This window comes from Cryptococcus neoformans, chromosome 13, assembly GCF_000149245.1.
Source record: "Cryptococcus neoformans var. grubii H99 chromosome 13, complete sequence".
Taxonomy (NCBI): Eukaryota; Fungi; Basidiomycota; class Tremellomycetes; order Tremellales; family Cryptococcaceae; genus Cryptococcus; species Cryptococcus neoformans.
Window position 1 is genome coordinate 1 of NC_026757.1, and position 24,157 is coordinate 24,157.

The 24,157-nt window shown below is 49.6% G+C and overlaps 6 protein-coding genes and 3 non-coding genes; 2 read left to right on the top strand and 7 right to left on the bottom strand.

The window, feature by feature from the left end:
- Positions 1-1,496: 1,496 nt before the first annotated feature.
- Positions 1,497-3,161, bottom strand: CNAG_07919 (hypothetical protein; the record flags this gene model as incomplete). Its single annotated transcript, XM_012198154.1, has 6 exons — positions 1,497-1,604; positions 1,943-1,975; positions 2,157-2,543; positions 2,602-2,731; positions 2,804-3,021; positions 3,096-3,161. The coding sequence occupies 6 exons, from the start codon at positions 3,159-3,161 to the stop codon at positions 1,497-1,499; spliced, it is 942 nt and encodes a 313-aa protein (XP_012053544.1).
- Positions 3,162-5,153: 1,992 nt separating this feature from the next.
- Positions 5,154-6,785, bottom strand: CNAG_06256 (hypothetical protein; the record flags this gene model as incomplete). The annotated part of the gene is made up of 3 exons (XM_012197975.1): positions 6,667-6,785; positions 6,495-6,595; positions 5,154-6,436 (listed from the first exon to the last, which is right to left on the bottom strand). The coding sequence occupies exons 2-3, from the start codon at positions 6,577-6,579 to the stop codon at positions 5,154-5,156; spliced, it is 1,368 nt and encodes a 455-aa protein (XP_012053365.1). The 5' UTR covers positions 6,580-6,595; positions 6,667-6,785.
- Positions 6,786-7,581: 796 nt separating this feature from the next.
- On the bottom strand, positions 7,582-8,934 carry CNAG_07920 (hypothetical protein; the record flags this gene model as incomplete). The annotated part of the gene is made up of 5 exons (XM_012198155.1): positions 7,582-7,975; positions 8,006-8,067; positions 8,135-8,207; positions 8,277-8,313; positions 8,460-8,934. 5 exons carry the CDS (start codon positions 8,932-8,934, stop codon positions 7,582-7,584), a joined length of 1,041 nt encoding a protein of 346 aa, XP_012053545.1.
- A 1,870-nt stretch (positions 8,935-10,804) lies between these two features.
- Positions 10,805-11,655, bottom strand: CNAG_13095. XR_001046371.1 has 1 exon: positions 10,805-11,655. It is a non-coding gene; the product is annotated as a hypothetical RNA (non-coding RNA).
- A 632-nt stretch (positions 11,656-12,287) lies between these two features.
- Positions 12,288-15,010, top strand: CNAG_06259 (MFS transporter, SP family, general alpha glucoside:H symporter). Its single transcript, XM_012197976.1, has 15 exons — positions 12,288-12,817; positions 12,876-13,008; positions 13,055-13,190; positions 13,240-13,275; positions 13,323-13,381; positions 13,420-13,510; positions 13,559-13,735; positions 13,782-13,832; positions 13,878-13,992; positions 14,044-14,135; positions 14,185-14,237; positions 14,282-14,335; positions 14,382-14,439; positions 14,489-14,659; positions 14,707-15,010. The coding sequence occupies exons 1-15, from the start codon at positions 12,544-12,546 to the stop codon at positions 14,857-14,859; spliced, it is 1,653 nt and encodes a 550-aa protein (XP_012053366.1). The 5' UTR covers positions 12,288-12,543; the 3' UTR covers positions 14,860-15,010.
- A 9-nt stretch (positions 15,011-15,019) lies between these two features.
- CNAG_13096 lies at positions 15,020-15,643 on the bottom strand. The gene has a single exon (XR_001046372.1). It is a non-coding gene; the product is annotated as a hypothetical RNA (non-coding RNA).
- A 1,776-nt stretch (positions 15,644-17,419) lies between these two features.
- CNAG_06260 (alpha-glucosidase) lies at positions 17,420-19,723 on the bottom strand (the record flags this gene model as incomplete). Its single annotated transcript, XM_012197977.1, has 11 exons — positions 17,420-17,685; positions 17,746-17,917; positions 17,974-18,320; positions 18,372-18,478; positions 18,536-18,631; positions 18,681-18,841; positions 18,887-19,052; positions 19,102-19,232; positions 19,286-19,421; positions 19,476-19,649; positions 19,698-19,723. The coding sequence occupies 11 exons, from the start codon at positions 19,721-19,723 to the stop codon at positions 17,420-17,422; spliced, it is 1,782 nt and encodes a 593-aa protein (XP_012053367.1).
- Positions 19,724-20,047: 324 nt separating this feature from the next.
- Positions 20,048-23,978, top strand: CNAG_07921 (hypothetical protein). XM_012197875.1 has 10 exons: positions 20,048-20,494; positions 20,547-21,290; positions 21,343-21,443; positions 21,542-21,686; positions 21,738-21,746; positions 21,833-22,002; positions 22,086-22,656; positions 22,711-22,750; positions 22,811-22,903; positions 22,972-23,978. Exons 1-10 carry the CDS (start codon positions 20,307-20,309, stop codon positions 23,062-23,064), a joined length of 2,154 nt encoding a protein of 717 aa, XP_012053265.1. The 5' UTR covers positions 20,048-20,306; the 3' UTR covers positions 23,065-23,978.
- Positions 23,557-24,147, bottom strand: CNAG_13097. Its single transcript, XR_001046373.1, has one exon. It is a non-coding gene; the product is annotated as a hypothetical RNA (non-coding RNA).
- Positions 24,148-24,157: the final 10 nt, after the last annotated feature.

Here is a 24,157-nt window from a genome sequence, read left to right on the forward strand (position 1 = left end):
ACCCCCTAACCCCCTAACCCCCTAACCCCCTAACCCCCTAACCCCCTAACCCCCTAACCCCCTAACCCTAACCCCCTAACCCCCTAACCCCTAACCCCCTAACCCCCTAACCCCCTAACCCCCTAACCCCCTAACCCTAACCCTATATTCTCCATCGCCAGCCTTTCCTTTCCATCTTGCCCACCCCTCTCACCATCCTGCTTTCGACACTGTCTGCTCTTTTGACGTCCTTCCGCACTCTGTTATCCTTTCCCTTCCGGCTGTTTGACTATCGACAACAGTCAGCGAGAGTAACACTCAGAGCAATGGCGACAAACGAACCAGCAACTCACAGCCTGTACAGCGTACTATATCTCCAGCATCCACCGCCCTGCCCTCCGCCGTGTACCATACCTCCTCCTTGCCGTCTCATCCACACGCATCCAAACGTTGCTTGCTTGCGTCAAGAGTAGTCGTCAAGTCAGACGCAGCCAGACGCAGCCAGCAGGGGTCACACATACGTCTCAAGTCGTCTCTGCGTGACACATCTCTGCTAGCTTTGCCTGGCTTTTGTCTGGCAGGTGATAGGAGTGAGGGGGACAAGTACCAACGCTACTGTGAGTGCTTGTTGTACAACTCACCGATAAATGCCACCATCCACACCAGTTGTCTCCCCAGTGGGCGCTGTACACAACCCAGGATCTCATCCTATGCTTCCCTTGAAATGCTGTGTTGATCAAATCGAGGTCGAATCGAGGTGGAGCCGATGCGGTCGGTGTTGTTTTNNNAGTGGTTGAAAAAAAACGGGGATTTCGCGCCCATACAAAAATTTGCGAGATGGCCGCCTTCGTGCAAGTCCCAATCGTTAAGTTCTCCTTCTCCCTATCCTTTCTTGTTTTCTCCACCGGTCTCTCCTTTCTTTATGCTCTCGCCAACTCTTCATCAGCTGGCGTACAACAACCGGTCAATCACTCAGAGTCATATCATTCCCTGCCTTGTTCCTTCCCTCATTAGTTGTCTTACTCCTTCACCCTCTTTCCCTTCTTCTTGTTCCCCTCAATGATACAGACATGCATTCACTTGTTGACGGTGCTCATACCTGCCATCTAGTGTGCAAAATGTGCTATACGTATGTGATAGATATGTGTATGTATCAAGGACAATCAGAGATGATGCCACGATGACCAGCTGGGCATAATCATCCATCATCATAATATCCACGCTCATTTCAGTACTTACATAATTATCTCCTTTACATAACCGACAATCTACTCCCAGCATTCCCTTTCATTCATCCTTTCCCATCACTTCTTTCTCCATAACAACAAACATCACTACATTCACATTCCCATCAAACAATCCATTTTCTATCACTGTCCTTTGACCGACCGACCGCTTCTATTCTACAAAATGAGCCGCCCTCGCATTCTACCGGGCATTCTTCAGTCACCTTGCATCCAACGAGCTCCCTGAAAGTAAAACTCCTCACCCCGCATCACCACCACTGCGCGACGACGTCAGGTAACACGATATCCTTTCCAGAGAGGTTCCCCTCGATGGAGGCCCTTATGGGTTGACGCAAGGATGGTGCATCTCTCTTTTGAGATCACTTTGCCTCGGGATTCCTGCCAACTGACCGAATCAACCGGTGGGATTGATGTCCTCTTTAATCATCAAATCATCAAACAATCACCAGCACGCCCTATGGTCTCTCCTCTTTCGACATAAAACAGCCTCGCAAGCGGTACAGAGCGTTCCCGCTAATCTGGCAAGTCCGATTCCCTCTCGTTGTTCACGCTATTTGCTAATATACATTACAGCCGATGTCTTAAGAGCGGGCATGCTGTTACTCGAATGCCGTCACTACAACCAGTTGGACAAAGTTAGTCTCTTCTCTCTCGCTGTATGTTATCGGCCTCTTCGTAAGTACGTTTTTATCCCCTCTTGCTCGACTATGACTGACCTGTTTCTCCCTCCCAATATTATCGATCATTCCCTGCCTTGTTAGTGCTCTCGCTTGTCTCTTGCGTGCACCACTTTATTCACCCTTCAGCCAATGTTCACCAGCTGCCAATGTTCAGACATAACACACTTCACTCGCTCAATGGTGTGGGCCGACATGCAATGCATAGCTTGTACTATACAACGACCACCACCATGTGAACGAACAGACTCACCCATATCCCACCCTCTTCCGCCGTGTATTCTCCCACCTGTCCCACCCTCTCCCACCGTGTACTCTGCCACCTATCCTGCATATCCTCCCTTTCATCTGTCGCGTAGTTGAGCCAGCGTGGAGAGGTAGCCGAGTGAGAGTGAACGAGTTGGGTGTGATGGGTCGGATGTTGAGGAGTAGCCGAGCAAATGCGTCGGGCGTTGAGGGATAGCCGAGTGTCGAGTGTAGAGTCGCTAGTGACGAAAGCGAATTCGAATGGGGCATGCGGCGTGGGATGCAGTCGAGTCGGATGCAGTCGAGGGTGAACATTGAAAATGAGCCATCCTGTACAGTAGTTAGCGCTATGACAACCGTCAAGAGATAAACAGCCATGCTCACCATACACAGACTATGATCCGTCAGCATTGTCTTTTGTCACGAGGATAAACATGGACGTTACCGCAAACTCCTCTCCATCCACACCCTATATTCTCCATCGCCAGCCTCTCCATCTTGCCCACCTCTCTCGCCATCCTGCTTTCGACACCGTCTGCTCTTCTGGCGTCCTTCCGCACTCTGTTATCCTTTCCCTTCCGGCTGTTTGACTATCGACAACAGTCAGCGAGAGTAACACTCAGAGCAACGGCGACAAACGAATCAGCAACTCACAGTCTGTACAGCGTACTATATCTCCAGCATCCACCGCCCTGCCCTCCGCCGTGTACCATACCTCCTCCCTGCTGTCTCATCCACACGCAACCAAACGTTGCTTGCTTGCTTGCGTCAAGAGTAGTCGTCAAGTCAGACGCAGCCAGACGCAGCCAGCAGGGGTCACACATACGTCTCAAGTCGTCTCTGCATGACACATCTCTGCTAGCTTTGCCTGGCTTTTGTCTGACAGGCGATAGGAGTAAGAGGGACAAGTACCAACGCTACTGTGAGTGCTTGTTGTACAACTCACCAATAAATGCCGCCATCCACACCAGTTGTCTCCCCAGTGGGCGCTGTACACAACCCAGGATCTCATCCTATGCTTCCCTTGAAATGCTGTGTTGATCAAATCGAGGTCGAGTCGAGGTGGAGCCGAATGCGGTCGGTGCTGTTTTTCAGATTCGGCGGACGGGTGACTTGTTGGTGTCACACGCGCATCCTTGCTCGCTTGGTTTGATGGCGATAAAAAAGGGAATGTCTGAATGGCTGGATGGATGGATGGATGGATGGATGGATGGATAGATGGATGGGTGGATGAATGGATGGATGATTGACGACTGGGAATGCAATTGAAACAGATGGGACGGATGAGAATGCAATGGCAACACGTGACCATCCAAGGTGGAGTAGAGGTCAATCTCCTTGGCTATTAGAAAAACAGAATCCTCATTAGCCACAGGGTCGCGACGAAACATAGAATGGGGTGCGTGCAGATCGTATTCAAATCAAACTGATTAGTCTCAGGTGAAGAGGCGCGGCAAAATCACGAAACAGGACCGTTTAGTCTTTCGTCCACGGTTGTTCAACATTTTTCATATGCATAAGATCGAGATCTATGGACCGTTCGAAAGAGCGGTTGCTCATCTGCTACTGGACGTTTCATCAGGCCCCATAGGAGGGGCATCATGCCCCATAGCAACGGCCTGAAGAGGATCCGGTCGATTTTCGCCCCGGCGGCGAGTGCCACCCCATAGAAAACGCGTTTCATTGGGTCCCATAGTTGTCCGCCCAATCCGAAAGATCGATCGGTGGAATAAAATTCCCATAGGGCACAGGTTTGCGATGTGGAGAGTGGTTGAAAAAAAACGGGGATTTCGCGCCCATACAAAAATTTGCGAGATGGCCGCCTTCGTGCAAGTCCCAATCGTTAGATAGATAGATGGATGGATGGATGGATGGATAGATGGATGGATGGATGGGTGGATGGGTGGATGGATGAAATGAATGGATGGAAGAATGTATGGATGGCTGCGTGAGAAAATGGAACCAAACAGAACTGATGCATGGATGGATATGATGTGCTTGCAATGCATACAAAATAATCATATTAGATGATGCATGGATAAATAAATAAATGCTTCCATGCAATGCATACAAAATAATTGTATTGGATGACTAGCAGTAGTCGAAATAAAATACGTCCGTGCATTATTAGGAAATCATTGTACTATTAGATGATCCATGCATACAACATAACTGTATCGCATGAATAGGAATAGTCGAAATAAATGACGTCTATGCATTAGAAAATAAGTGTATTGGATGATGCACACCTGAATAAATAAAATCAAAAGTGATGATGCAATGAGATGCAAAGAAAAAAAAATGATCTTCATGCACAACTGCAAGTGGAAATCCACCAAGTGAGCTTAGGGGACCGTCGAAAAACCGGAAGGGTGCTTAGGGGATTAGGAGCTAGGTCGAATAAATAACGTTTCCACCTTAATTACGTTATTTTAGCCCGCCCCCGGGGGTTAGCCTGGGCGCGCGATGGGGTTAACCAGGGTTAGCGAGCGGCGAGGGCCGAAAGCCGCGGGTCAGGCAGCGGTGACCGCCGAACATCAGCGGTTTTCTCCCATCGCGCATGGGTTTTTCTCAAGCTATGCATCCATGCATCGCACCCTTCGATAGAGCGAACTGAGACGGATCGATCGGTGGAATAAAATTCCCATAGGGCACAGGTTTGCGATGTGGAGACCGGTTGGAAAAAAACGGGGTTTTCGCGCCCATACAAAAATTTGCGAGATGGCCGCCTTCGCGCAAGTCCCAATCGTTAGATTAGTCTCGGGTGAAGAGGCGCGGCAAAATCGCGAAACAAGACCGTTTTGTCTTTTGTCCACGGTTGTTCAACATTTTTCATATGCATAAGATCGAGATCTATGGACCGTTCGAAAGAGCGGTTGCTCATCTGCTACTGGACGTTTCATCAGGCCCCATAGGAGGGGCATCATGCCCCATAGCAAGGGCCTGAAGAGGATCCGGTCGATTTTCCCCCCGGCGGCGAGTGCCACCCCATAGAAAACGCGTTTCATTGGGTCCCATAGTTGTGCGTCCAAACCCTAGGGCACAGGTTTGCGATGTGGAGAGTGGTTGAAAAAAAACGGGGATTTCGCGCCCATACAAAAATTTGCGAGATGGCCGCCTTCGTGCAAGTCCCAATCGTTAGGAACTTGTAGATTGTATAGTCCCATGAAGCGCCATCAAGTGATGTCAATTCTTGGTTGAGAAGCATGAAGCCAATATTGAGAATGGCTGAAAGGCCTTTCTCTTTGTCTTTGACCTTGAGTGCTTCTTCCAGAACTTGAAGCTCCTTTTCTTCTTCTTCAGCAATGGACAAATGGATCCCTTCCCAGTGAGCTGATCGATATCTTAGAAGCAGAAGCAATATACGCAGGAAAATCTGTGAGTAGTCTTTCACAGTGTTTGCGTTTAAATTCCTCATCCTCTTGTCTGAAAGGACACCAGCTTCATAGCCTTCGTACATCACCTGTTGCAACAGAGGTGAATCTTGGTGGTGATCGATGTATGTGTTGACTTCGAGAAAGAATTCATAGACCCAGTCCTTGAGAGTTTCTTTGAGATACATAGGTTCATCTCTTGAGGGAAGAGCGATGAGGGAAAGGATGCTCTGTGGAGACAATCCATCCAAAAGGAGGTCCCATTTGTGCTTCGTCATTAAGGGAGACCTGTCCTTTGGATCAAAGGCTCTGACCACTGTGCTACCCAGCTGACTCCGGATTCCTCGAGTGTCTTGAAGATAAGATTGCTGTAGCTGATTAAAGTCATGGAGTGAATTGCTGGTATCCACTGGGAACCAGATAGTTGCATTACCACACTGGTAAAAGGCTTGAATGTTGCCTGTTGCAATAACAGAGTCGGGAGTAATGCCAGGATGTTGCTTCTTGATGTGTGTGACAAGCCTCCTTCTTGTCACTGACTGAATACCCTTGTACAGTTGAAGACATATAGCACAGTACATGCCCATCTCAATTTGCAGACCTGGAATCAATGGAGGTAAAATGTTATTGGGAAAGAAGGGGACACTAGGATGTTGGCCTTGGTGTAGAGGGTAACGTCTCAGGAGATTGGTCATAACAGCTTGAAGTTCTGTTGCTGCCATATGAGGAAGATGTTGATGAGGATGGCTGTGCAAGTGTTTGGGTGTGATACAGCTTGATGTACCCCTGGATTCCTTGTTGCTGCTGCAAATACTGCATCTGAAAACATGGTATACAGGAAGGTATTCGAGATGAACAGCTTCCAGTTCATCAGAGGAGTGCCACTGGACATAATACTCTGATAGTTCAGATACTGAATGGAAGAGGCAAAAGTCAGCATCCAATGGTAAGGTATTGCAGTCATATCTCACCTCCTGCCATGATGTAAAAATCTCCTCTAGCATTCTTCCCTTGCACCTGGTGCAGCACACCTCTTCCTTCGGTATCCTCTGCCATTTGTTGTAACCCTGTACTGTTGAGTGTTTAGTCAGTTGCATGCATAAACATTTAAGCTCTAATATAATAAAATATACACCAACTTACTGGATGATAAGTAGATGGATGGATGGATGGATAGATGGATGGATGGATAGATGGATGGATGGATGGGTGGATGGATGAAATGAATGGATGGAAGAATGGATGGATGGCTGCGTGAGAAAATGGAACCAAACAGAACTGATGCATGGATGGATATGATGTGCTTGCAATGCATACAAAATAATCATATTAGATGATGCATGGATAAATAAATAAATGCTTCCATGAAATGCATACAAAATAATTGTATTGGATGACTAGCAGTAGTCGAAATAAAATACATCCGTGCATTATTAGGAAATCATTGTACTATTAGATGATCCATGCATACAACATAACTGTATCGCATGAATAGGAATAGTCGAAATAAATGACGTCTATGCATTAGAATATAAGTGTATTGGATGATGCACACCTGAACAAATAAAATCAAAAGTGATGATGCAATGAGATGCAAAGAAAAAAAAATAATGATTTTCATGCACAACTGCAAGTGGAAATCCACCAAGTGAGCTTAGGGGACCGTCGAAAAACCGGAAGGGTGCTTAGGGGATTAGGAGCTAGGTCGAATAAATAACGATTCCACCTTAATTATGTTATTTAAGCCCGCCCCCGGGGGTTAGCCTGGGCGCGCGATGGGGTTAACCAGGGTTAGCGAGCGGCGAAGGCCGAAAGCCGCAGGTCAGGCAGCGGTGACCGCCGAAAATCAGCAGTTTTTTCCCACTTTGCATCCCTTTTCGTCAAGCTATGCATCCATGCATCGCACCCGTCGATAGAGCGAACCGAGACGGATCGATCGGTGAAAGAAAATTCCCACTTCGCACAGGTTTGAGCGGTCGGGAGCGGTTGGAAAAAAACAGCGATTCGCGCCCCATACAATTTTTTGCAAAGTGGTAACGACTTTGCAACTTCCAAATGTTAGGATTCGGGAACTTTGGTAGGCCATTTGCTAAGCTGATGGCTAAGACGATCACGGATGACACCTCCATATCCATCACCTTCAAAGCCTGTTTCAAGAAGAGACTCATCCATCATGACGACAGGAAGATCATCATAGCCTTGTCCATCATTGATATCCATAAACTCTCTTTCAAGACTGCCTTGTGAAGTCTCCTGACCTGAAAGAGGAGGAGGGTAGGTATCATCGGATAAAGACATGAACTGGCTTGCAGGGGGGGAGCATCGGGGGATCGAGATGTCACTGGAGGCCAAATCATCGGAAAGGGGTACAGATGGAAGGGTAGGGGCCGCGACATCGTCTGCCCCAGACGAAGAGGATAAAGGTTGATTGTGGGCCTCGGAGAACTCCAAGCTTATGCGGTGATTAAGCTAGGTCATATACTGCGCCGTGCGTCCAACTCGAGGACATAATACACATCGGCAGCGCACGACGGCTATTTGAGGCTACGATGACCATAGGTTAACCCATTGTTGCAGCTACACGGTTCATATCCATCTTCCGGGCACTCACCAAGGTCGTTTTCGGTCCTATAGATGCTGCCTCGATGACATCGTTTGTTCTATCGTAGGGATTGCCCGACGAGCTAGAATGGTATAATAAGCCTTTCAGTCAGGTTCTCAATTAGGAATGCAAGTACACGACTAGTTCTCACCTGGACGCCCTGAGATTACTACTTCGAGGCATTTTTACTGAAAGAAGCGTCTAAACTAGGTCGAAGTTTGAGATAGTCTCAGTACAGCTCCCGAGATGCTTCGTCCATATCCTTTTGGCTGATACTCTTGAGGGCTGAGGAACGTTAGTTAAATTGAATGCATTTGTCCTAAAAAACGCCTACTTTCTTCGCCGAACTTCTCAAGTAGAGTGGCCCTACGCATCCGGCTTCTCCTCCAAAGCTGCCATGTACCACTCTCTCGACGATGTTTTTGAGTGTTAGCATACCGTTCTGCACTTGCCAGCCGCACGTCATGCTGCACGCAAAACTCCACCAAAGCTTTCCTCTGCGCACTCAAAACCTTATTCAGCGCTGCCTTGACACTCTTGTTCATTCTACAGCGACCCTTCCGGGCTGCACAATACAACTCAGCATTGATCCCTTCGTCACGAGTAGTTCGACTATCGCCCTCTTGTCCTTCCCTGTCGCCGAATGGTGTATCTCTGGCGGCCAAGTCCTCTCCTTCTTCATCGCTGTCTTCAGTGTCTGAGCCAAAACTGTCGTCTGGGGTTGCCCTATCCCAAATGTCATCAATCGGAGAGACCGCATTTTCGTCGGGACGGTCTTGAATGGATCGGGCAGGGTTTTGACTGAACATAGTGGCCCTTGCAATATTGAAAAGAGTATACGCTTTTGCTGAGGGTTCTTAGAATAATGTTGCCAGGGCGATGAGTAACTTGAAACCAAGGGACAAGTACAATCAAAGTATATTCATTTGAAGGTCACGTTGAGACGATTCATTCGCGTCGCGACGCGTAAGATTGTGTGGCTCAGAGACTTTGGAGAAAAGAAAAATAATTCCAAGTTCCCACAGTATGGGACCTGTGAGGACTACAATTGCAGTCCGAGGCTACAATTGTAGCCCTAAATGTCCATATTATGGCTTTCCGCGTCTCGCGTATTTAGGTTTATTATTTACATTAATATCCAGAACTCAAATTGGTAACATATGGTGACATCACCAGTTTGGATTGACAAACGGGAGAAGAGTTTACAACTTGACAGCATCACTTAAGCAGCTTCCGTCTGGCATACAGGGTTTTTTGGTACAAATGTCCGGTCCCAAGACGACGAGATGCTCAAAAATCTCTTGGACATGCCCCTCAGAAGGGAACATGCTGCTCAGTGTCCCGCTTGCTTTGGACCGCGTAAGGATGGAGATCTTCCTGAAGGTGCCACTGAAGTCCACGTAGCTGTAGATGCGAACTTTACTTAGTCGCGGCATCATAAAGCTGGTAAATACGATTTCCAAAATATCACTCCATCAAGCTTTCTCCCTGATCAATACGTCGAATATGCCAAAGCTGAGTATTATAGATCAGGCAATGACAGTGTTTGAGTTGGAAAAGATGAGACGGTAGGTTTAAATAATTATCATCTCTGCTAAACGATAGATGTTAATGATCTTGCTCAGGCATGTTCCGACAACTGGAAGGCAAAGGATGGAGGAGCAGGTAAGAAAGCATTCGAAGGCAAGGAAGACACAGGTTTAGTCGCAATGGTGTGCCATCGCGGCGTGTGCATACGGCAGATAAATCTGTTCCTCCACTGGAAGGCAAAGGATGGAGGAGCAGGTAAGAAAGCATTCGAAGGCAAGGAAGACACAGGTTTAGTCGCAATGGTGTGTCATCGCGGCGTGTGCTTACGGCAGATAAATCTGTTCCGGAGTGGAGGAAAGTAAGCAGCCTCCACCTAAAGTCAAGAGCTTACAACCAACCTTAAGAATGTACTATCCACTTGCTCTTGTGCACTATATTCTTCGCGATATCGACCCTCACGTACGATTGGGTCTTCTCTATGACATCGGGTGCAATTTTGAGGCATATTTTGTCAAAGTGAGTATCAGACAAAGGACTAGCTTATAACGTTAACGTTATCAGCGCAATCTTCTATCTAAAGAGCGTGCCGAAAAGCGCTTGAAGATCGGCGTGGCTGTATTCCACGCCTATGCTCACAACTGGCTTTGCCAGATGAGGTATAATCCTCGTATTACAACAGACTTTGCCCTAACGGACGGCGAGGTACGGAGCGTAATTGGTCGTCTCTTTCTCCGCTCGTCCGTCTCAACCGTGAAGCCAGCCGGTCTTTACGTCTCAACAACATCCATCATCTTACAAAATTTATCAATGAAAACAAGTTGTTGGAGCTCGGTAAATAAAACAAAATGTGTTTGAGGTATATTCTGACGCTGACTTTGCAATTTCGTCGGCTTCATAAAGGACCGTTTTATTAAAACCAAAAATTTAGTGTCAGATGCCAAAAATGATCTTATACAAGTTCAGAACGATGGCAATGTCTGTGAGGAGGAACTGAGAGCGGAGTGGGAGAGACAGAAGAAAGCTCAAGGTGCGGAAAGGGAGATCGAGTCAGCGGCGGAAAGGAGCCGAAAATACGAAAAATTAGAAGAGCTAATCTTTCTCTGGGACAGAGTGAAGCCTTTGCTGTACGTATCAATCTGTATTATCATTACATAACTGAGTCTGACCCTATATCAGGGAAGCCTTGAGGGATCCGTCAAAGCCAACGACATGTCACGATGTTATGTAAGAGTCGCACTCTCCGGCGTCTACAACCAGGCGACGGGCTGTCCTTCCATCTTGTCCCCAGCGTAACCAAACAACCTCCACCTCAGACGACAGTGATTTACCGCCCGACTCTTGCAAAATCAACAAAACATCTTCGGCTTGCCTCTTCTTTCTTTTCGCCTGATCAGCATCCTCCTCTCCTTCCCCGACACTTGGTCAGTGTTCATTCCCCTCCGGCCCGACAGCTCTGTCTCCGCCATGAGTTAGCGACATCTTTATTCAGAGAGATGAGTAAGCAGAAGGAAAAGGAGGACACATAGGAAGACAGCTTTTCGTAGTTTTCATAGTCCCCAGAAAATCAATACTGTTGTCCTTCCTCACTACCTTGCCTCCGAGCATTTTTTTTTCCTTTTAAGTCGCTTCAGTCAGCCCTTAGTCCAGCTCCGCTCTTTCAGGCCCTGGTTATTCTTTCTTCTAAGTCCAGCGCCTGTTCCGTCAGCCTGGCAATTCCTCCGTCCGGCCCTGCTGCTAGGCGTGAATCCTTCATCTTCAATCGTCGAGTTCCACACCATCCGAGTTGAGCGTCGGGCAGCTACGCTGACTGACGTGACGCACGTGACACTTACGATGCCTACGCTATTCAGTCCCCAATGGTGAGATCCAATAAGCTTGAAAATGAGTCACTAGCGACGACGCCGTAATAGATAAGGAGGGGTGGAAACTGACTACAAACTGTGTAAGGTTAATAGTAGCTATAATTGATTACTGTAGATTATGAACGAAGTTAGTCTTCACACGATGACGAGAAAGGGGTAGGAAATTAACCGTTAAGTGCCATGTCAAGCAGCTTAATTTCAGACAACCGACCCCACCATAATTAACGCACGAGTTAACCGTCTTTCACACCGAGATTTACTTCCGCCCATCTGGCGCCTTTTGATTATTAAGCAATCAGCCTAGTTATTAAAAACACGGACATGTATCGAATTCCTTGACATCACGTGTTCACCAAGCCGGTTAACTTCATCTTTGTTCCGCTCGATATAGGGTATCACAGAAACGTTTATATCTCATTCCACAGGTCGTGTCGAGCGCATATCTTGGTATGAACAAGCTCCTTAGATGCATACCTATCAAATGGTACCTGTGGCCAGTCTTCCCCTCCCTCCGCCCGGAAGTCTTTTCTACACCGCTCCTTGATCCCTGCGGTAACCTCCGTTATGTCGATAAGTGGGTGCTCGAAGTGATGTGACATGGCCGTAGGGCCATTGCATTACAACGCCAGGTCCATGCCGAACCAGTTGCGTGCCCCGGACCTGTCCGCGAAAAATTCCCACAGTGTTAGATAAAGTCTTCTTTTTATCTTATCGCGTTGGCTTTTCTCTACAAACGCTTAGGATAATGGAACATTTTATCTAATTTTTTCGGCCAAACTTCGGCGAAGTATGATGACCTTTTTCGAGTCCCCAAGCGTTCTGGCTTATCCTTAAAATCAAATGAATACGGCCCCGCTACCATCGGGAGCTCCGCAGCATGATGAGGTTGGATCGATCGAACTTCGGCCAGACTTCGGCAAGATTTAGGACCATAGGATCTCCAGTGCCGTTTCTGGTTGGGTATAATTAGAGTCCACCATTTTCGGTTTTCGCTGGGACCCCCACTGACGGATCAAACAGCACATCATGAACCTCAACGAAGAGAAGAACGTAGAAGCATTCACCTTGGACAGTGAAGATAACAAGGATGGCAAGGACTTCGACAAATCGATCGTGCACCTGGAGAATGCCGGCGCAGCCAACAGTCAACAGTGGGATCAGCTTCGACTCGATGCGATGGCGGCCGAGGAGCTCGAACACTCCATGGGTTTAAAGCAGGCCTTGCGTGTTTATCCCAAGGCAGCTTTCTGGTCTTTCTCTATCTCACTCTGCATCGTCATGGAAGGGTATGACATCGGCTGTAAGTCCTAGCATCGTCTTTCGTACTAACTATACCCAGTGCCTAACTATAAAACCAGTGCTTGGTAGCATCATCGGACTGCCCACCTATCGCCAAAAGTATGGACACTATTCCGAAACTGCCGGCAGCTACCAGTTATCTCCCTCTTGGCAGACTGCCGTTGGCCAAGCCTCAACTATCGGCTGCTTCATGTACGTGGATTCCTCCTGTGAATACCAACAGGCTGACGCGTCACAGTGGTATTTTTGCATGCTCCTGGGCCCAAGACAGATGGGGGTATCGCCGAACAATCCAGGTGGCACTCATCGCCCTTACTGGCTTCATTTTTATCGTCTTCTTTGCGCCTAATATCAAAGTTCTCTTTGTCGGACAGGTCAGTCTCTGCAATATTCACCATCAAGTAATGGCTGACTCGTCTCCAGATGCTCTGCGGTCTACCCTGGGGAGCTTTTGCTAGTGTGAGTTCCACGACTCCCATCACGGCCTCGGCCGATGATCAGCATAGTCTGCGGTATCTTATGCAAGTGACGTAACGCCAGTCCCACTACGTGGCTACCTCACAACGTGAGTGCATTGATGCGCCGAACGCTAATCAACTCTAGTTATGTCAATTTGTGCTGGGTTATTGGACAATTCATCGCTGCTGGGGTACTGCAAAGCACTTCGACCAGGACTGATCAATGGGGATACAGAGTGACTCCGACACGCACCCCGCAGAACTAAAGCTGATGCCGATGTCAGATCCCGTTTGCAATTCAGTGGCTCTGGCCTCTTCCCCTCTTCATCCTCGTAACGTTGGCGCCAGAGAGTCCATGGTACCTGGTCCGTAAAGGAAAACTGGAAGAGGCGAAACAGGCTGTGGCGAGACTTTCCAGGAGAGGCGATGTCACCGATCCCGCCCAGACGGTAGCTATGATGGTAAGCCTATTGTATTTCTCTTGCTTTTGAGATTGACGTTTTTTAGATTCGTACCAACCAAATTGAGCTCGCGAATCAAACTGGCTCCAGCTATCTCGTAAGCGGATTGCACCTTCATGTTGACGAAGCTTACCCTCTGTAGGATTGTTTTAAAGGCAGTGATCTTCGCCGTACGGAAATTGCGTGTCTGGGATGGGCTGCCCAGATCCTTGCCGGTAGTAGTTTTGCGAATTCACCTACTTACTTTTTCCAGCAAGGTTCGTAATCCACCTTGCTCGAAAGGCAAATCCTGACATTATCATTCTCAGCTGGACTCAGTACCGCAAATTCTTTCAAGTTGGGCCTTGGGACTACAGCACTAGCCTTTGTTGGTACTTGCGGTTCTTGGATCACCCTTACGGTGCGTTTGTTCCTCCAATCGTAATTAGCAAGCTCATTCGTTGGTTCAGTACTTCGGGCGGCGAACTATTTATTTGTCCGGTCTGGTGGTCCTCACCGTTCTGTAAGGCTCCCGTTTTCCCCCCTTACTAAGCTCATACATAACAGGCTTTTCGTCGTGGGTGGGGTCTCCTTCCCCGCACAGACCAACAGCAACGCTGCGTGAGTACCCAAAGAAATACGTGAATAATCCCTCTAACTGGCTTAGCTGGGGTCAAGCCGCAGCGATTTTAATCTGGGTCCTTGTATATGACTTCACTGTCGGCGTAAGTTATCTTTGCCCCACAGTACTGTGCTTGGATTGAGTCCGTATAGCCCCTAGCCTACTGTATCGTAGGCGAAGTATCGTCAACCCGTCTGAGGTCAAAGACAGTTGGTCTATCTAGGAACCTCTACAACATTCTCAGTGTTGTCTCTGGAATCCTCAACACCTACCAGATAAACCCGGACGCATGGAACTGGAAAGGGAAAGCTGGTTTCTTCTGGGTTCGTTTGTTTTAGACCCTGGTAGGAAAAGCGTGCTGATTGTGTAGGGAGCATCTGCCGGTCTCATCACCATTTGGGCGTACTTCCGATTGCCCGAATGTAAGGGTAGAACGTATCGAGAGCTCGACATCATGTTTGAGCGTGGCATTCCCGCTAGACGGTTCAAGGATACGGTCGTCGACAAAGAAGCTGAGGAGTAATGAGAGAAGGGGGGGAAGGAGGTCAAAGGACCTATCCGGTGGCAAGAGGTGTTGGTAGGGTTAGCAAAGACCGGGGGAGACATAGCTGCAAATATTTGGTAATTAGTGCGGTTTAAAGTATATGAAAGATTATGATAGTGATTCAAAGGCCTAGAAGCACCCTGGCTTGAATGCGCTCTTCATGCTATTATGCTATTAGTGGATAGGGTGGATCTGTCCGGCTTGGTTGTCAGTCGGTGAACCCGAGCCTTTGTTGATCTCCTATGCCGCTGGAACGCATCCCTGATGAGCTTGTACACGATCCATGACATCAGCTGTACAATCGAGATACCTTCCGACGTCGAGGCGAGGTGGTACTAATTTGGATATCCAAGGAAGCTGCGATTTGCTGGACAAGGGTGTCCCAATGCTCCCGAGTACCGCATTACGTGTCAGGGAGTGATATCTTGCTGGTTGCGGTACACACACCAACCTCGGCGAAAGGACATCCCGAAGTCCGTTATTCTGATGAACACTGTTGCAGCTTGTGGGCTGCAATTCATTGTGGAGCGTGGTTGGACGTTTTCGGCAGTTTCTTCTTCGTCCTCTTCCAATGGATTCCTCTCGACCCTAGCTTGCGACATTTCCAACCTGCAGGAGTTGATGGCTTTTCAGGTATTTACTTTGTCACCAGTCAAGGAGTCGACATTGACATGGAATTCAGTCCATGGGGATGGAACAGGACCAAGATGGTCGTGTTGAACTGGTATTCCTTCAGCACTTTCGCGCAAACAGTCTCAGGGAGCAGTGTACAAGATAATGATGAAGAAAGACCGAAAAGCTACAAAGGAGAAAATGTAATATAGCGTATAGAATCTGGACGAAAAAAGACTACGTAATCATCTATCTAAACGAGCAGCTAGACAAACTCCGTCAGGTCGCTCCGTCCACCGACCGACCGTTAATCTGTATGATCTGTATGATCCGCTTTTTATGTGATCAAGCAAGGCAACGTGCCGATGCATGAAATGACTGCGGGAATCGACTATAATCAACGACTAGCCAAAGAAACCAAAAGAGATGCAAATTTTGGTAAGTGTACAAGAGGAGATGCTGGGGTAAGGAGGAATCTACGCTGGTTAGGAGGAATCTACGCTGGTATCATCAAGTGTATCGGCCGTCCTTCAAGGCGCGCGAGATGCCATGAATGACGTTTCGCCAGAAGTCTTCTCAATCGTTGTCTGTCATTTCTCTCCGGACATCTCCAGGTGAACGATCTCAGAGATGGTGTCATTCTGTTCCATGGCACCATCGTGGGCGATGCTATCGCCAGCGCCCTGGCTCCTTTCCGGTTTGGAAGTGTGCATTCTGATCAGAGGACTGAGTCCTGAAGTAGCTGAGTATGTGAGACTTTTCGGACCATTTTGGTAAGCGAAGGCGGCTTATCTGCTTGACCACCCGAGAAAATTTGGAACGGCAAACAAAAGAGCGGTCACAGAAATCGTTCCTCGCCTTTCGCCGAAATATTGCCGCATTTGGCTTTCTCCAAAGACGCCCAAGCCCCCACCAAATCGACGCTTAGAATCTCGCAAAAATTCCCGCCAGCAGGCCGGCACATGTTCGCCAAACCAAAAGAGCTCTGGATCAGAAATAATTTCACCGAATGGGACCGAAACTGTCCCGTCAATTCTCGGCGAATCAACATGATGTTCCGTTGATGAAAACGAGATGCATACGCGGGGCCCCCTGAGGCCTCAACAGAGGCTTCATGCTCACCCACATCCGCTCTAAAACGGTACATAGACACCATGATTTCCTTTGCTCGATTGGCACCAGCACACTAGTCGGTCTGCTTTATCAGTGTCACGATGTTATGCAAGGGTCGTACTCCTCGGCGTCTATTACCGGGCAACGGGCTGCCATTCCACCTTATCCCCAGCGTAACCAAACAACCTCCACCTCAGACGACAGCGATTTACCGCCCGACTCTTGCAAAATCAACAAAACATCTTCGGCTTGCCTCTTCTTTCTTTTCGCCTGATCAGCATCCTCCTCTCCTTCCCCGACACTTGGTCAGTGTTCATTCCCCTCCGGCCCGACAGCTCTGTCTCCGCCATGAGTTAGCGACATCTTTATTCAGAGAGATGAGTAAGCAGAAGGAAAAGGAGGACACATAGGAAGACAGCTTTTCGTAGTTTTCATAGTCCCCAGAAAATCAATACTGTTGTCCTTCCTCACTACCTTGCCTCCGAGCATTTTTTTTTCCTTTTAAGTCGCTTCAGTCAGCCCTTAGTCCAGCTCCGCTCTTTCAGGCCCTGGCCATTCCTTCCTCTAATAAGTCCAGCCTCTGTTCCGTTAGCCTGGCAATTATTCCGTCCGGCTCCGCTATTGGCGAGAATCCTTCATCTTTATTCGTCGAGTTCTACGCCATCCGGGTTGAGCGCTGAGCAGCTACGCTGACCATGTGACCTGTGTAAATGTGTGCTAAAGGGAGCTCGTCGTGATATTACTGGGGGGGATCATCCGGAAATTACGAGATTCATGCTTCATGATGCAGCTCTACTGAATAATGATAGATTCGTTATAAGAGGTAGATCCTGCCTTCCCATGGGCCCAAAAGTATACTCCCCTCGATTCGCTGGCCCTCTTGTACCTCGCCATTGGAGATCAATAGCTTGCTGCCGCTTGTATCGAGCCCGCATGGGAGCACAAAGGTCGAGGGTGCACCACGACCGTCACTTCCGGGGGAAAGATTGAGGACGACGAGGAGCTTCTGCCCGCTCGGAGGGTGCTCGCGGATATATGCGTAAGTTTCCTCGTTCGACTCGTCCAGCGCGATGAAGCCGCCTTGAATTGCAGAATGGTTAATTACACCTTCCAAATCAAAGGGGGATGGCTTGCGCTTACCGTATATCATAGCGTCGTACTTCTTTCTCAGATGGAGCATCTGCTTCCAGAAAGACCATGCCGAGTCCGGATCATTAATCTGAGCGGCAGCGTTCCAGCCCTCGCTGTAGTCATCGTGTATACGCATCCACGGCTTGCCCTTTGAGAACCCGGCATTCAGACTTGAGTCCCACTACCGGACTTCTCCATTAGTCACTCCAACATCATCGTTTCATCTCCGACACCCACCTGCATGGGCGTGCGACCGTTGTCCCTAGCTGTAAGGCGGTTGTTCTCAAGCAAGTCGGATATGTCCGGATTCGCATGGCCGCACATCGCTTGTCGATGCTGCACCTCGGCCTCAGAGTTTTGAATGGTCTCAACGTCTTTGTACTCGTCCAGTCCCCAGTCACGCGGAACATTGATCATCCCGAGCTCCTGCCCTTGATAAACGTATATTGTACCGCCAAGAGAGCAATGGAACATCGCAAGGAGCTTCGCACACCGTGCCCTGTCAGAAGGATGGTCAGATGCCATCCGGGAGATGACCCGCGGTTGGTCGTGATTCTCAAGACTGCGACTGTGGTCAGATTCGCCTGGTAGCGTAGTGAGAAAGACTTAATAGTTGCTATTCCAACCACCCTCACGTGCCATCTCGATTTGCCAGGTGTTGAAGATTCGCTTTAGCTCGGACAACTTCCAATCAGGCTTGTGAACTCGTCCCAGCCCGCCAGCCGCCCTATCGAAGCTCTGACTAGATACCGAACCCTACTCAGTGAAAGCGATGGTAAGAAGTAGGGAGGCAACATACTGGTGAAAATGAAAGACCATCTGTAGCTCCTTATTGTCGCGCACAGAATAAGGGGCGTATGACGCTACGGCCTCGTCACCTGGACATTCTCCCACGCTTTACAAGGATCAGCGCTGCGGATATCAAACACGTTGGGGGAACTCACGCGAAGCAATCATAGTGTGAGAGTACCGCCCGATTCATCTCTTTCAGCCACCCATGTACCTCTGGACGGTTTACCGACATCATCCCAAACGACTGATACGCCCGTCCCGGGTCAATGACCGGCGCATCTGGCAGACCGGGTGCCTTAGCGATAAAGTTGATCTGATCCTAGTCAAATCCAGCTCAAACTCGTAGAGCCAAACTTACTACGTCCATACGGAACCCGTCGGCACCCCTCTTGAGCCACCAGTGCATAAGATCATAAACCGCGGCCCTGACCTGAGGGTTCTCCCAGTTAAGATCGGGCTGTTCCTTGAGAAACAGATGGAGGTAGTACTCATTGGTGGTTTCGTCGAATTCCCACGCCGATCCCCTAATTCGACGTCAATGAAACCTCAAGAACGGTGACAATAGTGACTCACTGGCCGAAAGTGGCTTTCCAGTTATTTGGGGGGATCCTCTCATTCTTCTCGTTGTATCGAGGTGGCCGCCAAATGTACCAATCCCTCTTGGGATTGTCTCGGGAACTGCGCGACTCTTTGAACCATGAGTGCTACAAAGCCAGGGGCATCAGCACTTATAGATAGCAAACCTCGCCAATATTACCTGATCTGAGGTGTGGTTCACAACCAAGTCCATAACAAGTTTCATGCCTCGTTGGTGAAGCGCAGCCAGTAGCCTATCCCAATCCTCAAGCGAGCCGTACCGCTTATCGATCTGACGGTAGTTAGAAATGTCGTAGCTGCGATGACGAGTCAGCCATGACCCAGAGAAAAGAATAGAGCGGTAAGCTAACCCCATATCTGCCTGGGGGGACTCGTATATAGGAGAAAGCCAAACGATGTCGACTCCGAGTGATTGCAGATAGTCCACCTTGGTGAGGATGCCGAGGAGGGTGCCATGGCCTGCATCGGCATGGTCGCAGAATGATGCCTGAGAGGAAAAAGATAGAGGAATGAGGAGATTGGCACTATATCATACAGTTAATATCGAAGCAAGGCTTACAGGATAGACTGACGAAAGCGGAAACATCAGTCCTGTCATAACAGCTCGGAATCGAATGAACCAACCTTGATAGACGGTCGCTGACTTCCACCAGGCTTTATCCGCGGCCTTCACCAGGGACGAGTCGTCGAGCGGGGGAATCATCTGGGGGTGATAGCGTATAGAAGGATTAGAGAGGAGGTAAATGCAGGTGATGGGGCGCTTTCCTCGACCCAAAGTGGCGTCTTATTTTATATGTAGTTATATGTGGGATTTCCCCAAAGACAACGCCCGGAATTACCCCGAAGACAATCCGGCGAGTGATTTTCAACGCGTCGATCAGGGGGTCACTCTTGGTGGTGGTGTTTTTATGTGTGTGATTTCGCCAACTTCAACGCCGGAGTTACCCCGGACGAAGACAATCCGGGGGGTGATTTTTACCGCGTCGATCACCGGGACGCGGGGCCACCCTTGGTGTTTCTTTGAGGTGACCCTGAGTACAGTGAGACGGTCCCTGAAAGAGGCGTGCGCGTGAGGGGGGTTGTAATTTGGTAGAAAGCTTTCGCTATCCTTTTTGTCCGCTTCTCTTCAACACAGGCATCCCCAGTCAGCCACCCCACGGACGTTGCAATCGTCCCTCTCCATGACAACGATCGAGCGCACGGTGACAACGACGACTTCGAAGAAACGTCCACTCTCTTGCGACCTCTGTCGAAGGAGAAAAGTCAAGTGTAATAAACCGCCCCTCGCGACACGATGCGAGGGCTGCGTCGTGTTAAATCAGGAATGCGAGTACAAGTACCAAAGGAGGAGGCCGGGCCCCGTCAACCGGTAAGCGCGGTCTCACTATCGACGCTGAGACATACTAAACGATTCCTCACAGCTATACGACGGAGCCTTTTACAGCCACATCCGACAATCGTCCTCAGCTGGTGGAAGCGTCCAGCAGCTCCCCACAGCCGTCTCAGGTCTCGCACGATCACAGTATGACCCCGTCCCCCTCCTGCCCCCGCCCTTCGGGACTCTGTAACGTGTCCGGTCGACAGTACACCTCGCATTCACCAAGGCGTGCGTCCATATTTCAATCACAGTCAGAACCACCTCCCCAGAGCCCCGCACCGTTGGATATGACCCTTCCTCGATCTTCTGGACCCCATTGCCCCTCCTTAGCCACAACGACACCTGATTGTGCTCTCCCCTCCACCAGACCAGCCCATATGGGCCTTGGCCTCGGTTCTTGGGTAGTCGATGCCCGGCGGCAGAATACGGACTCCGCGACGGACTGGTCTTGGCTACCTATCAGTTCGAACGCTCTATTCCATGCTGGCATCGGCGAGTCCACCACCGCCTCCGAGCCATCCTCACATGGATGGTCCTGGGATCACAATCTGATCGAACCCCATGCCATCGAGTTCGCCTCCCTCGCTCCGGACGTCACCGGGATGGCAGGGCAATCTTCCGGTTTGGGGCTCATGCCGAGGGACGACACCGACCGAACACGGCTCCCTTCCGCTTCTGCACTTCTGTCCAGTGCTTCACCAGGGAGTGTGCGGCATACAGGAATCGAGGAGTGGATCCCTTGGGGCACGCTCATGCGGATCCTTCACGCGTACCATACGCATCTCTAGTGGGTTTATCAAGGTCCATACCGGCTGGCACAACTCTCACACGATAGATAGTCCCCTGTTGCCAGTGATGCATTGGCCCACGTTCTTGCAGTTGCTTATGAGCAGGGAGGACGAGAGAAGTCAAACTTGGCGAGCGTATCTGCTTTCCCTAGGTGCGTCTCTCCATAATCTGAATCATTATACCTCACTGAGTGCCGCCATCCCCCGTATGGCGCATCGACTCTCCCGGCCGCTGCTTATATATCCCCAGTGGCATATTCTATCATCCAGCTGCCCCGATCAGCTCTCTCCTTCCTGGAGGTGCCCACTCTCCGCCACTTACACCGCCGATGCCACGCCGCGTCTGTTGCATTACAGAATTGTAGTTACAAGGTGGTGACTGTCACGGACATTGCGTGAGGCGGGCTATTTTTTCTCCGTACTGGAACTCGCTGATGGCCGCGCAGGACGCTCTAGTGAGTTTCAGCTTCGATACGCTCACGCCCTTGCACAAGAGCCGGTGGGGAGGTCCCGACATCTGGTCACTGACTTTGTGTGTCAGCTGTGATCACATTTATCTGAGCACCCTGGGCAGCACGACCGCTGCGAACGTGGCGCTAGCAAAGGCTATTCGACTCGCACAAGAGCTGAAGCTGCATGATGAAGGAAGTGCGGGCGTCAACACCGATCGTATCGAGCTGGAGGTGCGAAGGAGGTTGTTCTGGCTACTCTGTTCGTTTCATATCATTTCAGATCCTGCCTGTCCGATGTCTTCCGCATTTGCCGTCTGCTGACTCTTGGGTGGCCTTGCGCAGATGGCTCCGATCGCACCATTACTGCCTTGACTTCTGCACCTTTCCAAATAGTCGACGCCGATGTACGCGTCTCGTGGCCCTCGGAGGTTGACGACAACCTGATCACCGCATCCGGCGCATTCCCCCAACCTTCTGGGGTCTATTCGGTCCTCTGCGGCTTTCATCACGTCTCACGCATTTTTCATCTGCTCGGCGCTGTCATTACTGCCCATCGCTCGCTCCTTGCAAAAGAAAGCTCGATCCAGTTGGACCCCTCATTACCTCCAATGTGGCCCGCGATCCGTCCCACGAGTCACTTCAGGAATGCACTCCAGCGGATCCTGGACAACCTGCCTCCTCCCCTGCAGCTGGCCAGTCCCTTGGACCCCCCCTTGGGAGGCAAGCGGAATGAGCCCCCTAGACTTCGTCACCATGGCATCGGTGTCTTTGAGACGTGCAAGGCCAACCTCCTTGTCTCACAGGCGATGGTCAGGTTCGCGATAAGGCAATATGCTGTGGCTGTTGGGGAGAGGGAAGATGAACTGAATGATAAGGCTTGGGTAAAGAAATATGTTCTGAGCATGCTCGAGACGTACGCTCTATCTATGTCAAGGTGGCTTAGAGATGCTGACGAGCGGGCGAATAGGATGCCGAGTGAGAGCCTAGCGGTCAACGGTGAATCACTGGTGCGCTCAACACTCCGCATATCCAGAAATGAGCTTAGTTAGGGCTGACGCTGGAAACAGAGAAACAAGGTCATTTTCTTTGCGAGTAATCTGATAGACAAGTATGCCGGTATCACAGAAGAACATACCTACATATCAGATCTCCTCGCGGTGGTAAGTCCCCCGGTCGTGCGCCGAACGCTATATGTCTAGGTGGATGAGATGAGCTGACGTTGAGAAAGTATACGAGGATCAGGGAGGAACAACAGAGTAGTCTGTTGGAATCTGTAGAAAGTGTTATGCCGAGCCGAGCGCCCACCCCTCGTCGTCTGTGACTACTGTTTCCGATCACGGCATCATGTATTGGGTATCATTTAAGACGGTTTGTTGGCTATCAATCAAGTTTCTCAGCCTCGTGTATTTTGTGCTATTCGATCTATCCCCCTTTCACACAGGAGTCCAAAAGCCTTCCACCCCTGTTTTCTTTCTGGCTTCCTCCCTTTCCAGTGGATCAAACGATTTGCCAGTGACCCCAGTAGCTTCCGTCGACGTTCGCCTTGCCGACCGATGTACTCTGCCAGTTGTTGGCAACCAAAGTCATTTGAGTGATCCCAACATAGGAGCTTCGGATGGTCAACCCGATGCCGTCCGGGGACTGGCCGCCCAAGGAAACCTCTGTTCCGCTCAAGGAAGTAAACTTGTTGGACAAGCTGGTACCGATCCCGGTAGAGTCAATGGGGAATTGCTCGATGTAGATGCCGTTGATTGTAAAGCTGTCGTAGATCTCCAATGGGTCGATCCTGAGCAGAAACGGACAGAGACCTTAGGGGGTGATATAGAGTACATGTAGTCGGTGTCTGCTTTATCAGATCGGTATAAACAAAGTAAATTTACTCGCATTCCTCCTCGTTTAATGTTCCTCCTTAACTAGATCATGGAAATTCTTGCTCTCGCCTTCACCAGCTCAATAGTAATTCTCTTCTGCGTCCATCAAAACGCTGCCTCTGGTGTCGCCTTCCTCCAACTCTTCCACTCATCTGCTGTCTCGCTGCTCACCAAGCCTCCTGTTGATAAGACCAACGGCTTAAACCCGCCTCCAAAAATCATCGCGCCTTTTTCATTACATTCTCTCCAACCCTTACCAAACCATTCCAGACATCTTTCCAAGCATCAGTCCGCCAGCTTCATGTTAAGAAGGGGGCTCCATTGCCGTGTTGCCAGCATCTCGATCCCCAAGGGAATAGACCTTCAAGTCATAATCAACAAAGCGGGCAAGGCGTTCTAGCCTCCCACTCTCAGATCATTCTTCCTCTGCTTGACCGTGTTGGTTCGTGCCTTCGAAGCACATCACAGTTAGTTCTGCCCGGCAGTCGATAAGAAAACGGGAGTTGTTTAGCCGATGGATGAGAGTGGTGAAAGCAGTTGAGG